The sequence below is a fragment of the Ochotona princeps genome, chromosome 3 (assembly GCF_030435755.1).
Source record: "Ochotona princeps isolate mOchPri1 chromosome 3, mOchPri1.hap1, whole genome shotgun sequence".
Classification (NCBI taxonomy): Eukaryota; Metazoa; Chordata; class Mammalia; order Lagomorpha; family Ochotonidae; genus Ochotona; species Ochotona princeps.
The window spans coordinates 94,822,573-94,840,309 of record NC_080834.1 but is presented as its reverse complement, the minus strand read 5'-3'; the positions used below and the strand labels follow the sequence as shown (position 1 = coordinate 94,840,309).

At 36.3% G+C, this 17,737-nt stretch overlaps 1 protein-coding gene across 5 annotated transcripts in view; it reads right to left on the bottom strand.

Moving 5' to 3' along the window:
* The window catches only part of FGF12 (fibroblast growth factor 12), a 536,096-nt gene that overhangs the window by 180,905 nt on the left and 337,454 nt on the right, over positions 1-17,737 (bottom strand). For all 5 annotated transcript variants that reach the window (XM_058662113.1, XM_004577790.3, XM_004577789.3 and 2 more), the window contains one exon: positions 15,014-15,124. In XM_058662113.1, the coding sequence (XP_058518096.1) occupies positions 15,014-15,124 (111 nt within the window). The remainder of the gene's footprint in view (positions 1-15,013; positions 15,125-17,737) is intronic.

The window sequence follows — 17,737 nt, the reverse complement described above, 5'->3', positions numbered from 1 at the left end:
CAAAATTAAACTCATTGATGGTAGGGTTGCTATTTTCATTAATTTATCCAACAAATATTGAATACCTAATATGCCTCATATACTACCCTAGGATACAAAGATAAAACTCACGAGCAATGTAAACAAGCAATTGTCCTAAAAGAGGAATAACTTGGACTAAGTATAAAAACAGGAATAATGTGCCAAGTTTGTGTAAGAATAAAATTAGAAATTAATTCTTTGCCATTTAAAATTCAATACAATAATTAATATACAATCTGATCTTACAACTTTGCTCCTTTTTAATAATGTGTTTAACGGGAAAATTAAAAAGTATCATTATTAACTTACAGGCTCACAAATTGTTAACTTACGGGCGTGTATGTTAAGGCCGTTGAAAATCAGAAATCTTTTCCAAACAGTTCATTTTACAGAATAGAAAACAAATAAACAAATAAACAAAAAAACCTCAACAGTTGATTTTACTTAATTGATTCAAGAAAGAACCTGAACTACAAACTAAGACAGCTTGACATACATCCTTAGGTAATATTGTCTTACAAAGATATTTAAGGGATAAATACTGTTCTTTCAATGTTGTGTTCAGTTATTTTTATTTTGCAACTACTGAGTGAGAGCCAAAGGTATCCCAAACAGAAAAGTCTTCAGATCCTAAGCAGATTGGAGGGAAATACAGGAAAAGTAGATGATTTCAATGCTTGAATACATTATCAGAAAGTATGCCAGTTAAAGGAAACACACTTGCAGCCCTCCAGCTTGGTATCTTAGAAAATGCCCATTGTTATGTTAGGCAAATTATAAATAAGAGAGCCATATCTTAACAGGGAAATTTCAGTATAGCACAATTTGTGCAGTTTTAAAGTATATGTGAATGACTAACATGGAGTTTTGAGGGGCAGATGATAGCAAGAGAGGGAGATAATATTGAGGAGGATTCTGTAGGGAGAAAAAGGTTTTAGAAGAAATTGGTCAACACATTCCAAGGAAAAAATACTGGTAGTGGGAAAGAGTCACATAAAATTGTGTGATTTAGGCTTACCTGTATCATTATATATGTATTTTGTAACCACCAAAACATGCTTGATCACATATCCACCTGAAAATAAATTGCAAACCTCTCCAGGTAATAAGTCAGAATGGAAGATTCCATATAGGTTGAAGATACCAGAGTTTAAGTTTCTAGAATGGAAGATTTATGACTTCCAGGGTACTTTAGGAGTCAAGTAACCACAGAATTAGCTAGCACAGTTCCAGGACACAGACTGCCTTCATTAGCAAATGCGAGCTTTCCAAGTATTAGCGGCACAGTAGAGTCCCCAGCTTCACCGACTGTAATGCCCAGGATTACACCAAAACAGATTGCTGCACCGCATTCCCAGTGTTTCTGACTCAGCACATCTGGAGTAAAACTGGAGAGCACACTTCTAAGAAGCTTCTGGAGGATACTGATGCTGCTTTTTCAGGGACTACAAGCAGGGGTTGAGAACCTTCTTTCCAGTTGCAGGCTATTTGTATATCTATAACATCATTCAGGAGCCACACAAAAGTATCAACTTCAAAATGAGAATGCTAAATATTTGTTGGATTTTGAGCTCCTCCTACTGTTTACTTGGCATGGCCAGTGGGCCACACTAAATCTCTGGCTTTCCACAACCCATGGGACACATGAGCCCCACTCCTGGAATACAGATTTAGTGGTCGACTGAGTTTAATATTCTCCGTCAGAAACAGCTTCAAAGTCTTTCAAACAACAATAGTTGCACAGTTAAGAATTCTTCTTCTGATTTTCTTTTTAAGGATTTTATTTTGTTTATCTGATAGGCAGCGTTAGAGACAGAGTAATGGGAGGGATATTCCATCCACCAGTTCACTCCTCCATAATCACAGCAAGTGGAGTTTACCAAGGTTGAACCCAGGAGTCAGTAGCTCCAGCCAGGTCTCAAATGAGGGTGTCAGGGACCAAAGCACTTAGGTTATCTTTTGCTGCTTTTCCAGGCACATTAGCAGGGAGATGGATTGGAAGAGGAACAGCCAGACCTCTAACCAACACTAGTGTGAGATGCTGGTGTCACACACAGTTCCCTCACCTCCTGCATCAGAACTGCAGTCGCTCTACTTCTATTAAGATGGAACTGTATCATAAAACAAAATAAAATAGTTTAAATAAAAAAGATGGGCACTGAGTGAAATCCTAATGAACAAGCAATCTATTATTCTACTGTAGATAATAACAGGAAAACAAATAAGACTGATTGAGAATTATTATTTCTGTAGGGATTGTTTTAAGCATTTTTCATAAATCAAGCCCTTTGTACAACAGCCCTATGATTTAAATACTATTATTAGTCTCATTTAACACATAAGATGCAGATAAGCTAAGTAACCAGACGAAAGACACAGAATCTCAATTCAGGTAGCCTTGATTAAAATACTGGCTCTATCATTTAAGTGAATAGCTCTCAGGATCTTTACACACATCTGGTGAATATCGTATTGGTTTGGCAAGCTGGATAGAAAAATTCTGCCTGCTGGTAATATACCTTTCAAAACAAATGGTATTTACAGAAATGGAAACCGCCAATCAAGAGTTCTAAGCATAGTTTTACATATGAAAGGGAAAGGAAAATCTGTCAGAATTTTCAAGATGATTTATCTCCTTTGATATGATCTTAGCTTGCATGATCCTAAGAATATGTAACTCATCCAGGCCAGTATACGTTTCACCTCACAGTCATGAGTAGTTTAAAGACAGTATTGGTCCTCAGCTCATTTTAAGAAGGTCCTTGGGTAAATAGCTCCCATAAGTACATTTCTCCAATATACATTTTTGCCTATAAATATAATCATCAATAACTACAGAACAAATAGACAAGAGAACAACTGTAAATGGTTCATGTTTCACTTCATTGACCATAAGCACACATGGGAGCAGAAATCTTAGAAACACCAAAAATTTTAATACAAAAAAAATATACACTGATAGGAAATGGTTAAATAAAGGAGAATTACTTTCTAATGATTGAATGCAAAATAACAACCTATACAAAAAAAGCAATTGTCTTTGCTCAAGTTTTCTAGAAATATTATTTGAAGATACTAGACACTGACAGTCAACTGACTTTTGAAAAATCATCTGAAGTAAATTCAATGAGACAAGACAGTCTGTTCAAAAAATATTCCTGGGAAAATTGAGACTACATGTGCAAAAATATGAAACAGAACTTCAAACCTTATACTTATACAAAAACCAGCTCAAAATGGGTCAAGAATATTAATCTAGAAACTAATACCACCAAATTGCTAGAGGAAAACATCAAGGAAACTCTGCAAGACACAGACATGGCAAAGATTTCCTGGAAAAGACTCCAGAATCACAGGTAAGCAAAGCAAAAAATAAGCAAATGAGATCACATTAAGCTAAGATGTCTCTACACTGTAAAGAAGACAATCAATATAATGGAAGAAAATATGTAAAAATTATATAGTAGAAAATTAACACCCAGGAATATAAACATCTTAAGAAACTGAATAGCAATAAAACAAAAAAAATCCAATTAAGAAATGGGCAAAGGACTTGAAAAGCCATTAATTAAAGAATAAAATACAGAAGGTCAAAGACACGCACACATATACCCACACACATACACACACAAAAGCTCGAGATCACTAGCCATCACATAAATACAAATAAAAACCACAATGAGAGTTCACCTCACTCTAGAATGACTATCACTGAAAAATAATAATAATAAAAAATGCTGATGAGGATGTAGAGAAAAAGGTATCCTATAGCACTGTTGGTGGGAATGTAAAATAATACAACCATAATGGAGGACAATGTGGAGATTACTCAGGAATCTGAAAATACATCTACCATCTGACCCAGCCATCCCACTTCCCAAGAATTTACCCAAACAAAATGAAATTATCATATGAGGATATTATTTTATACCTCTGGCCAATTCATTATAGCTACAGCATGTAATCAACCCAGATATCCACCAATTGGGTATTGAATGAAGAAATTGTGGTAAATATACACTATGGAATATTACTTAACCTGAAAAATGGAATCCTCTTTTTTTCAACAAATAGGATGCAACCAGAAATCATTATACTTAGTGAAATAACGAAGTTGTCTGGGAACGGCAAGATAGCGTAATGGTTAAGGTCCTCACCTTGAACACCAGAGTCCCCTATGGATGCTGGTTCTAATCCTGGCAGCCCCACTTCCCATCCAGCTCTCTGCTTGTGGCCTGGGAAAGCAGTCGAGGACCCCCAAAATCTTGGGACCCTGCACCCGCGTGGAAGACCCGGAAAGAAGTTTCTGGCTCCTGGCTTCGGATCGGCACAGCACTGGCTGTTGCGGCCACTCGAGTGAATCATTAGACGGAAGATCTTCCTCTCTGTCTCTCCTCCTCTCTGTACATCTGCCTTTCCAATAAAATAAATAAATCTTTAAAAAAGAAATAAAGAAGTTGTCAAAAGACAAATATGCTTTCCCTGATCTGTGGTGACTGATGGAATATAATACACAGAGCCTGTGGATATATAGAGACTACAGAGTAGTCTACACTATTGAAACTGACCTTTTGAGAGTTATTTGTTGATTATAGTCTTTATTTACAATGTTAAGGAACAGCATGATTTTTTTTCTTTCTACTTAATGTTTATTGAATTCTTTACATAATCAAGTGTTAAGTCTGTAATTTTGAAAGCAACTAAAAACATACCAGTATAAAACTTAGGAACAAATAAAAATAAAGAAGGAAGAAAGTGGGTGCATAACATGGGTAGAGGTGATGGTAATGCTTCTGATTTTTATTGTGAAATACATGAAACTGGTCCATCGCTTATATGGGAAATAATTCAAAATTCTTTTAAAAATTGAACATTGTCAACAAAATCAAGTTCTAACAATTGCCTGAGACATCTAAATTTCAAAGCCAAAGGCTTGCACTAAGTTTAGCAGTAAAAATAACTGTGTGCCATATCACAGTACCCAGATCCAATTTCCAGCCCTAGGTCCTTCATCCACGTCCCTGTTTATGCATGCCACAGGAGGAATAATAACAGATCAAGCAGTTGGATTCTTGCCATCAGTGTGGGAGACCAGGATCACATTCTTAACCTCTAGCTTAGTCCCAAGTCCCGCAAGGGTCACATTCGGGAACTGAACCAGCAGATGGGCACTCTCCCTATTTTGCCCTCTCTTGGAAAAAAAAATGAAAAAATCCCCCCCCAAACTAACACTTTAAAATTATTTAACAGTATTAAGGAAAGTAATTACATTCAAAGCTAAAGCCAAAGATTAATTTTGCTTTCTAAAAATACATGGCACTGGCCTGGCACTGTACCCTAATGGCTAAAGTCTTTGCCTTGCATATGCCTGGAAATCATAAGAGTGCCAGTTCATATCAGATCTGCTTCACTTCCCTTCCAGTTCCCTGTGTGTGGCCTGGGAAAGAAGTAGAGAACAGCTCAAGGCCTTGGGACTCTGCACCCACATGAGAGACCAGGAGGAGGTTCCAGGCCCCTGGCTTTGGATCAGTTCAGCTCTGGCTGTTGCGGCCACTTGGGAGGTGAAAGATCTTCAAATGGCTGGAAGATCTTTCTGTAGCCCCTTTCTGTAAATCTGACTTTCCAATAAAAATAAATAAAGCTTAAAAAATTAAATGGCACTGCAAACATTTATACATCTATCTAACACACTATTCATGTGCCACATATGAGTACCAGAGTTTGATATTAAGGACTCCTTGTTCCATTCTTGATAATATAGACTCCTAGGAGGCAGTGGAGATGACTCAGGTAACTGGATTCCTTTCACTCTTACAGTAGCCCAGCTCCCAGCTGCTAGTTTCAGCCCAGTCCCATGCTAGTGACTATGGGCATTTGGGAGTGAATGAATGGCAGTTCTTTTTATGTTTCTTATTTCCTCTCTCTCTCACACATTTACTCTCTCATTTTCAGATAAAGATAGGCCAAAAGGATAACATTGTATGTACCAAAAATTGCTCAAAATTATGAAAATAACCTAGCTTACAGGAAATCACTAAGATAACACATGTAGTTTCTTATTTCAAACCAACTAAGTGTGATTTAACACATGCAAAATCATGACAACTCCTTGTAATACAGATGACACAGGAAGAAAATAATAATTCTATAACCGGCACATTCTACACTCTCCAATGTATGTATCCTTAAGTGTATCCTTGAATAGGTGAAAGACATGAGCTTCTTGGCCACAAAAAAACCCTGTTACAGCAAAAACATGTTTATAATTCCTTGAAGTTCCAAGAAGTAGAAGATTTCCTTGATAATTTCCTCTATTTGGACCATGTTTTGGTTCATAGTTTAGCAATACAAGCTTTGCTGGCTTTGGCTGTCTACATACTTGAGAGTACTGTAATCGAAACATCATATGTTTGGTATTGTATAAAAAACATAACTAATCAGCAAGTTTTACATTTCTGTTTGGATGTCTAAAGATCAGAGCATTTTAAAATAGGTGTTTCTGTACTGAATTTAACACATTCATCAACTCTGAAAAATGTATTTGTATTGCTAATTTATATTTAGTAACACAAATATTAGAAGTCTGAATTGAAAGATTCTAAGAATTAAATTTCAGGTTAATTATTAAATATGCAAATGAATCATTACTAAAACAGAAAATAAAAATTGTATTTCATTATCTTCAATGAGTAGTCTTTCTAAATAGGAAAGGCAAACTGAAAGGATAAAAGTATATTTAAAATAGAATAGAATAATACATGGAAATAACTCAAAGATAACAAAATCAACCAAAATGCAACTGGAACTCATAAAACAAACAGGTGAGGTCATACATAGAGATTTCCTCCTCCTACAAGAAAATTGGAGTATGAGGTCCAACAGTTGATAGATAAGAAAGGATGCAGTGTTTAACAACAAAATTAAAATTGTTTTAGATAACATAAAGACAAAAGTTGTATAACGTATTGCGCTGAGTAGATAATAAGAACAGAGATTCTTAGCACAAATTTATAAAGTATGCAACTGTATTTATACAATCAGATATCATTAAAATTTTACAAAGCATATACCTTTGACCCAGCTATTCTACTTCTATTCTAGCCTACACATTCATTCGTATATACGATAAATTACTGACATAATAGGATATTTTTACAGCAGTGTATTTGTTAGCAGAATATTGAGAACTGAAATGTTCATGAGCAATAAATTAGAAGTTTTAACTCCCTTGAAATACGCATCAATATGAAAAAATGTGCAAATATATTAAATTTTAAAAGGAGTACAGAACTATATGATTAATATGCAAGTACTATTATATACTTTAGAAATCAAAGAAAACACCTGGACAAACACAAGAATGAAGTCAGATGACAGAGGAGGACCAAATAAAAAAAAAAAATTGCTATTGGTTGTGTCTGTTTTCTCCCCATGGAATAACAGAAACACGCTCTTGGCTGAACAAAGTCAAACATAATGACTCTACACCAAGGAGGGGAAATATACGCCACTGCAGAACTGGAAGTCTTAGTAACAGAATATGAGAAAAGATTGAAGGGATTCTTGACTGTTTTTAAAAGTGCTTTTAGGAAAAGTGTGAAGAAATGTAGACTTGCTACACTCAAATGCTCCAAGAAAGCAGTTGTTATTCTATGATGGGTTATCGTAGTCACTCTTAACTAAAAGGCAGGAAGAATGGAGAAGGTTAAAGCTGAATTTAGTAAAGAAGCAAACGCCACTCACATAATCCAGGATAGAAATATCGGATTGTTTTGCAGTTTGAATTACTATCTTGTTTTTTTTTTGTTGTTGTTGTTCAGAAATTAGTACACAGTGGTCTTACTTTTATCTTGATGCATCACATCATGGTGACTTTGTCTAATTTGTATGCTGTGAAACATTACATTCATATGAACACACAATAAGCACTACTGGGAATATTAAGCCAGCTTTTGGTTGCCAACGTGTATTTTGCTGGTTCTTAGGTTTATGTACATTTCTCTTTTATATTTTTGTATTATTTACCTGTCTTACCTATTAAAACTTATTTTCAAAGTAATTTCAGAACTTCCAGGGATATTAAAAGCAAGGTCTTAAAAGCAATAGTTCCAGTAAAGACAAACTATTTTTTTTCTGTTTATCATTTTAATAGTATCATTTTTTAAATTGCATTACATTATGTGACACAGTTTTATAGGCACTGGGGATTCCCCCTCACCCCTCCCCAAATCCCCGCCCCATGGTGGATTCCTCCACCTTGTTGCATTACCACAGTTCAAGCTCACATGAGATTCTTTCATTGCAAGCATATACCAAGCATAAAGTCCAGCATCTTATTGTCCAGATAAGTTCAATGGCTTGTTGGGGAAACCATCTCTGGTCTGAAGGTTGAGCCGGCAGAGTATCATCCTGATCAATTAAAGCCCCAACATAACATCAGCTGTTAGGAGCCACAGACTTATGGGCCTTAGACTTGGCCTACCTGACAGCCTGTTGCATTGCAAAGCCTGCCTTGGGCAAGCAGGGCCACAGCAAGTAGGATAGTAGGCTAGAACATCCTGTGTAGAGTAAGCAGAATAGAACCTCCCCCTTGTTCTTGTTCAGATTATCAGTTCCTCCCCTCCTTCAATATAGATGATTAGTTCCTTCCCTGCTTCAATGAAGATAATTAGTTCCAGGAAACTCCTCCCCTTTCCTCCTCCCCTAGAGAAGAAGGTATATATATGAGGAGTAAAATAAAGAGCAAGAGGCACTCTTTTCTACCAAGTAGTGTGTCCATGTGTTTCTTGGTCCAGCAGCCCAGCATTCCCAGTCCACCCTCAGGGTTTGAGCGTGGTGTCCTGCAGGTCGGGACACTCAGCAACAATTTATAACGTTACGGAATTAATTGACATAGTATTGAGTAACCAATATGTTAAAAAAAAATGCAAGTTCTTTACCACATCCTGTGACTTCTTCATTGACATTTCAATTTTAGTTTATACACCTTAAATTGACGATAGATTACTATTCAGCTGTTTCGTGTCTATTTTCATTAAGTATTTAGCAGTTTATAGCGTTGAAGCATAATTTTGCTGAACCTGGCTTTTTTTCGGGTAGTCTAGACTGGCTTGTAACTCTAACAAGCCATATGTCAACAGTTTAGGTGCAGAACAGTTTTAGGAGGGCTGTGCAGAGAAATCTTCAATACCCCAGTGAGGAGCAACTAATCTTTGTGTCCCACCTAGTAAGGTATAAGTGAATCCACGCTCACCATTTCCTGTCTGATTCTAAGCTTTCCTTGTTGTTCTCTATCTGTTCCAGAGTTTTTGTTTGTTTGTTTTGAGGGGTTTCTGGAGCGATACTGATGGTCATTGCCAGAAAGGGTGGGGACCCAAAGTTGGAACCAAGCGAGGACCAGAGAAAGCTCCCCTCCCTAGTCCCGAAGGAAGTTTACTGTTCTTCTGTTTCTGCAGACCACTCAGGGCTCCTGGCTGTTGTTCTGATGCCCTTGGGCCCTGCGAGGAAGGATTTAGTAGATAGATCTGAACGGGAGTGGATGACCTCAGAGTACTTAGCCTCCGAAGGCACTCCAATTCCTCATGGTCTCCTTAGTAGTTGGGATGTAGTCCTTGGTGCTCGTACTGATAAGACTGAAAGTATTTAAACACAATCTACTTCCTATTCCCACACTAAATAGATTTTCTGATTATTCTCTACTGTTTCTGTACATGTCATTACACCACTTGCTGGAAAGCGGTTCTGGTTTCACCATTGTACTAGCATATCAAGTGTTCCCTACTCAAATGGCTCTTAATATTTTTCCCCCAGAGGAAAAAAGAACAATGCACTTGGTGATAATATCTTCATTGTTTTCTTCTCATCAGTGACCTCATCAAATGTCTTCTCTCTTGGTAACTCATAAAGCAGAATAATTGGCTTACCCTTTCACTACTCCTATTAATTCGTTCCAAACTGCATGTCTTGTATGTGTTCCAACACAGTGTTGTAATTTTTGTTGTCATTACATTCGCAGAGATTTTTATCTTTTACTGGTGACAAAGCTATTTGCATTTGTACTCAATTACATATAATTACTCTTTTCTTCATGAACAAAAGAACAGGTGTCTTTATCAATTCTATTCAGGGTTTCAGGATAAGGTTGGTTGGACCTAATGATGTCTAGTGAACCAAATAACACATTTCTGGCAGATGCTCATAGCAACAAGATATTTTTTATATAATCAAATGCATTTACTTCTACACACACAAAAGTAAAGAAGGAAGCGATTTCAATAACGCAGAAGCTTATAATTTTTCTATTTTTAACTATGTAGAATTTACCTCTCTCTGATATTTTTCCTCCTAACCTTTCTCTGAAAGTCTATATATAAAAATTATTTGTTTTAATTAGATGTTTTCAGATGTGTTGGAGGTTGAGAAGGCCAGAAGAAAATATATAGCTGGAAAGTGTATAATCTGAGTGAAAGCTGTAGCTTGTTAAATAATATTGAACCAATGTTCTTTTCTGGGTTTTGATAATTGCACCATTGTTATGTAAAATAGGACAATTAACATATGTGGGATAAAAGCATGTAAGAGCTCACTTAATTTTTTTTGTAATATTTTTGAAGTTTAGAATTATTTCAAAAGAAAATGAAAAAAATGTCAGTGGGTACAAATAGCCAACAAATTAAAGAAATTTTACACATATTAGTAAGAAGACATTATTTACTCACTCCTTAAATTAATACTGAGCTTTTACAATGTATTAGAGACTATTCTAGGTTCTAATTAAAAATGCAGGATAAAAAAGTATATTCATTCATGGAACATGCGTTCTCCTGGAAGAATAGCACAAATAAGCAAAATAGTAATGTCAGGTGATCATAGAAACCATAAATAGAAATCAAATCAGAGGGTGTAGGTATTTATTTGGCCTAGTACCTCTAATATTCAGTTAAGATGCTGGTTCGGACACCCACATCACATATTGGAATGTCTAAGTTTCAGCAATAGTTTCATTTATCTGTTAATACATAACCACAGAGAAAGCATGTGCTGACTCAAGCAGTTATATACCTGCCTCCTATATGGAAGACCCAAGAGAGTTCCTAGCTCTATAACTCCCAGCCTCTGCCCAGCCTAACCATGTGGGAACTTGAGAAATGAACCAGCAGACCGAGAGTTCTCTCTCTCTCTCTCTCTCCATCTCTCTTTCAAGCAAACAAATAAATAAAAAAATAAATAAAAAGTAAAGTGGGGTCCCAGAATAGAGTGAAAAGTTGAGATGTGTAATTTTTTAAAGAGTTGGTACCCATACTGATAATCCTTGGTGAGGTACGGGTCTCCAGGGATAGGATGCAAACCTCCTCCTGTCCTCCTGCACTAGGGACTATATCCCAACTGCCAAGCAGACCAGAGGAATTGGAATGCCCTCCTAGGCCGAGAACTCTGAGGTCATCCATTTCCTATCGGATCTTCCATACGGGAAGGGAGAAGCCCAAATCCTCCCTCACAGAATCTAATGTCATTGGAACAACAGCCAGGAGCCCTGAGCGGTCCTCAGAAACAGAAGAACAGTAAACTTCCTTCGGGACTAGGGAGAGGAGCTTTCTCTGCTCCTTACTTAGTTCCAACTTTGGCTCCCCACCCTCTCTTGCAATGACCTTCAGGATCACTCCAGAGTGCCCCAAATTAGATCAAATAGACAGACAGAGACCAATAAGGAAAGCTTAGAACAGACAGGAAAAAGTCAGCTTGGACTACCATGTATCTTATTAAGTAGGACACAAAGATTAGTTACTCCTCACTAAGGAGTAAAACTGTTCTGTGCCCCATCAACGTATGGCTGATTAGAGTTATAAGCCTGTTTGGACTATTCTAAAGTTTTCCAAGTTCAGTAAAATTCATGCTTGAACACTGTAAGCTGCTAAATATAAAAATGAAAATAGACACGAGATAGCTGAATAGTACCCTATAACCATTTTTAAGGGTATAGACGCTGGTTGTATATAAACTAAAGTTGAGATGTCAGTGAAGTAGTTACAGGATATGGTTAACAACTTGTACTTTCTAACATATTGGTCACTCAATAACATGTTAATTAACTGCATGATGTTGTAAATTGTTGTTGAAGTTGTGTTGTGGTTTTTATTGAAGGGGATGGTATTCTGCCAGCTCTACTTTCAGACCAAGGACGGTCTCCCAATAAAACTGTTGAATTTATCTGGACGATAAGATGCTGGATTCTCTGCATGGTCCATGCCTGCAATGAGGGAATCATGACTGGATATGAACTGTACTACTGCAACAATGTGGAGGAATCCAACATGGGGGGAGACATGGGGAGTGGTTGGGGGAATCCCAGAGCCTATGAAACTGTGTCATAAAATGAAATATTAAAATTCAATAAATAAATAAATAAAGTCATTATGAAAAAAGGATGGTCAGTCAAGACTTCAATATCTGTGAAAAGGATCTTGGTAGAATTGTCTTGAAACGGAAATGAGAATGATTAATTAAAAGAAAAATACACTAACATATTGGGTATATTTATAGAGCAGAATATTGAATCAAAATGAATAAAGTAAATCAACTACATTAGCCACATATTGGGAGTGAATATTTAAAAGAAATAAACAGCAATGTCCTCCCTTATGAAGCTTAACAATATATAAAACAATATTATGAGTGATTCAAGTTTATATATAAGTTTATATATATATCTTAAAGATATTTTAAAAATTGCACCGAAATACAAAAACTGAAGCAGGACTCCATCAGATACAAAATCCATGTTTGATATCCTTAACTGAGTTTTTTTAAGATTTATTTTATTTATTTTATTACAAAGTCAGATGCACAGAGAGGAGGAAGAAACAGAGAGGAAGATCTTTCTTCCGATGATTCACTCCCCAAGTGAGTGCAACGGCCGGTGCTGCACTGATCCAAAGCCGGGAACCAGGAACTTCTTCCAGGTCTCCCACGAGGGTGCAGGGTCCCAAAGCTTTGGGCTGTCCTCGGCTGCTTTCCCAGGCCACAAGCAGGGAGCTGGATGGGAAGTGGGGCTGCTGGGATTAGAACCGGCGCCCCATGGGATCCCAGTGCGTTCAAGGTGAGGTCTTTAGCTGCTGGGCCACGCCGCAGGGCCCCTGATATCCTTAATTAAGTTTTGATCTATTAGTAGGTATCCAGATGATCATGAGTTAATCTTTGTATCTTAAATTATATCATTTTGCAACAATTTATGAAAAATACATACAGCAGTTTAAAATAAAAAAATGAGTCAGTTTCAGCATATGGGTTGAGACATTTTCTTACACTGAAAAAATGTACTATCCTCAGTGAATGAGTATTATACATATACAAACATGTATAAATGTATACATGTATATTTGCATGTCAATTTACACTAATACTGGCACAGTATTAACGAATATGCACTTTTAATTTTCTTTCCAGACACAGTGAAGAAAGGATTTGTATTTCTACATTCCCACCTTCCTCCCTACCCAATGATTAGTGTCTCCACCTACAGGACCACTGACCAGAGTAAAGTAGCATCCAGTAAAACTGCTTGTATGGCTATTTTGCTGACTTATTGATGGAATCTACCTTCCTTCATTCATAATTTTTATGTTGGGTGGATGGTGCCACCAGAGGATATTGATACCATCATCATTTCATACTTTATAGGACAAACATTGAGACCTAGAGATATATCAGTGCTAGTACAACTGTCACAATCATTCATTCCCCTGTTGTTTCCCAGGTATACGTGCAGCTTCTCCAGCTCCACATGCAAGTATGAATGCAACAGATGTCATATCCACATGGAAGAATTCTTTTTGCACTGAATTAAAATCTCAAATTATTTACAAAACACATTAACACCAATGCAAACTGACAAGGAAAATCTTATCTACTACTCTGAAAAAAAGAATGAAATTTTTCATGCTATTCATTTTTGTAATTTACATTTTGCAATATGTAATATATTACCAAAAGAAAGAAGAAAGAGTAGGCATGAATATTTTCACACTTAGAGACAATGAATCTTTCCTCAAACCATACTGTTAATTTCAAAAAAATATTTCACTACAAAATATCCAGCTTCCTAGATTCCCTTATGGATTTTGGTGGACTATTATTCTGACAACAAAACCATATCCAGCAGAATCACAACTCAATTTAATAGGTATTTAATGTAGCAGCACCATGAGTCCAATGCTAAACATTTAACAGTGCATATAAGCTTTAAAAAAAACATGGCAACCTGTGTAATTTGGGGTAACACAACTTTTCCCCAGAGTATAAGTATGTGGGTCTGCAGAATTTAAATGATATGAACATTATCATTTTTGCCTAAGATTCTTACAGTTAAAATTATTATAAAATGCAAATATACTATCATATCCTGATAACTGCATTCATTTTTTAATTGGCTAATTTTAAATTTAAATTGATTCGTTGAACAATATTTCTTGTGGGATTACTGTTAACTTCTTACTATTTGGTACTCTTTATTTGACAAAAAATTTGAATCTATTTCAGGTCTTCCACTTTTATTTTTAGTTATAAAATATCATCATGATATTTAAATACACTGCTCTTTAAAATCATTAATTTTATCCTTAATTAAAAGAAGTAATTTATAAGATGCACATGCCTACATTCAATGTTTACTTTAGCAGTAATTTTTCTCTCAGAAACTATGTTGTAGAACAATCATGATGTGTAGCATTTTTGTCTGGACACTATATTGTTCCTCTGAGTAGGCAACATCATCTTTAAAATCACTATATTGAGAAGATACTTTATCCAATGTCCAATTAATCTTTCTCCCATCTGGCCACCTTGCTGTAGTGAATCAGACCAAGCATAAAGGGAAAAACACTGGCTTATCCTAATAGTTACATAGTGAAAAAGGCAATCCGTCCATGCCTTAAAACAGAACTATGCTGGGCCACACATCTGATTCGTAATTGTATTGCAAGCTAATTTTCCTTACTGTAGTCGCTGTTTTCGTCCTTGGTCCCATCAATGGTACCATCTGGGTGCATCTGCAGGAAATATCCCTGCTGGCTGAATAACCTTGTCACAATTCCTTTCAGCTGGGGTTCTGCAAAACAAAATGAAATAATTATTAACATTCTTTGTTTATAAGAAGACACTTTCGTGGAAACATTCTGTAAGTAAAAACACAAATGTCAATAGCACATAAATACTGAAAGAAGTGTTTACAAGGGGGCGTTTCAGTCATTTATGCATACTCTCCTTCCTTCTACAGGCAAAGCCATAATAATATCCAGCGGGGAACCAAATGCAAATAAACAAAAGCTAATTATGATTTGGAAAATACAGAGGCAGAGGAATGTCAAAAAGTGAGTTCTTTACCTTCCTTATGCAACTGCTGTATGAATACAAGATTTCACTGAGTTTGTGGGCTCGATCCAGAGTCATTGCACCAAAATGCTATTTTAATCTCTAAGCTTCCAACTGTCACAATAAAGTCCTAAAAAATTTCTATTTCTACTGGATGTCAAATGTGTATTGGAAATTCTTGGTACTGAAATTCTGATTAAGTCTAGTGGGCAAGAATAACCAGCAACAGCAAAATTGTCACTCGAAAGTATATAAAACAGCAGACTTTGCCTTCACTGACACATACCTCATCAAAGAGAAGTCCTGGCACTCTAAAAGTAATCCCTTCAGGAAAAAAAACTAAGACACGTATTCTCTGCTTTAGACTACATTAAGTAGTTCTCATTAAAAAAAAACAACTATGTACCTGCAAACAAAGGAGATTACGTTTGCTATATCATTATAAAAATGCCTGTAATGACCAGGACTTGGGTACATGGAAGTCAGAAACTGGGAACCTAGTTGAAGTTTTCCACGTGGTTTGCAGTGACCTAAGTACTTGAGCCGTCACCTGCTATTTCTCAGGATACGTGCTAGCAAGACTATTGCAATCGAGGGTGGAACTGGCACTCAAACACACACACCCCCTCGGATTTAGGATCCTGGCATCCCAAGCATTATCTTAATCACTAGGCTAAACACCTGCCTACACATTTAGAATTTTATACATAAGCTAATATGAATATTTAAAGCTTTCTCACAAAGGTGCTGCTAGCTGCCAGCACCAATCTAGCTTCCACAAGATGCACTATTTTTCTGTTTCTAGTGTTGGGTAAAAATTTATTCTTGCATTATACACCGAATTATTCCATACAAATGAAAAGACAAAGATAAAAATTGATACAAAAATTGTGATAAAAATTAAGAAAAACTGGAAATCACATGATTGCAAAATCAGCAACAATTACAGAACTTTTTCAAGTCAATCTCATTCTTCATTCACCTGTTCAACCAATGCTTATTTTTAAGTATCTCTTTATACTATTAGAAAATAGACTGAATATTATGTGTTGAGCATATTTATTGATATTTTGATCTAATTTAGATTTTTCTTAAGGGATTAATGTCTTTGGCACTTTGAGAATGGGCTGCTCCCTATAACAAATGTTTATAGTTGTGCTTCTGCACATACGAACTGATATACATTTGGGGATAAGATGCCATCAATACATCTTTTCAAAGTGATACTAACAAGCAAAGGGAGTGCCAAAAATTGACATGAAAACAGGACAATGAAAAAAGAACCGAATTGGAAATCAGGTATTCTGAGAAACAGTTATGAGTAAAGCCTTCTCAGAAAGGGTGTGAGGAAAAAATTTAAAAAAAAGTGTATATTATAATGCACACCAGTTTTGAAATTAGTGCATAAAAATTCTTCAAAATGTACATCTCCCGTTAATTTTTTAAGTATGAACATATTTATGAGTTCAATAAATTCAGTCCATTTAATTTGTGGGGTCACTTATCAATACAATCTAGAAATTAAACTAAATGCTCTTCAGGATTGTTCTGTGGGTCTGTATGCAGTCTGAGTTCATTAGAATCCTCTACCCCGGGGAATGGTGTCAATTCAGGCACCGAGTCACTTTCCCTGCTGCTTCTCCCTGGTGCATCCTAGTCCACTGCCTAGGACATGCAGGAGAAGCACAGTCTCTCGCTCCAGGCCACCGGGCTGGCAGGCAGCTTCTGATGGAACACACTCAGTTCTCCATGTAAAGTCAGAAGACCCAGCTTGAAACTACACATATTGTGTAGTCCACAGCAATTCATTTAGTACCTGAGCCTCCATTTTTGTATTTTCATAATGCTAAAATTAATTCATATTCTAACTGGAAACACCAAGAATTTTCCCGTGAATACTGATGTAACATTATGAACAAGAAATCCCTCTAAAAATATAAATCCTAACTAAGGTCTAATTTTCAACCAAGAAAATTAAAGAAACAGTGTGAGTTGGAGTATTCTGAGAACAGACTCTCCCATTACCTGTTTTAGTTAAGTGAGCTCATAAGCCAATGAAGTAGATAACAATGAGCAAAGAGTAGAGGATCAAAAATGACAAAACAAGACAACCTTCTGACATTCATATTTAATCTCCAATATATTTGATAAAGTCCCTTTAAGAAGTCATACATTTTTGGTAATGGGATGCATGGCAGCTTAGTCATTAAAGCCTGCAAATGATTGTTTTCTTCATGCTTCTTTTTCTGTACCTGTAATCAAAGACTTCTTTCGCCACTATGAAAGTATCTCCCTGTTTGGGCTCTGGGAATTGAGGTTGGTAACTCCTGCTCAGTATAATGAGAATCAG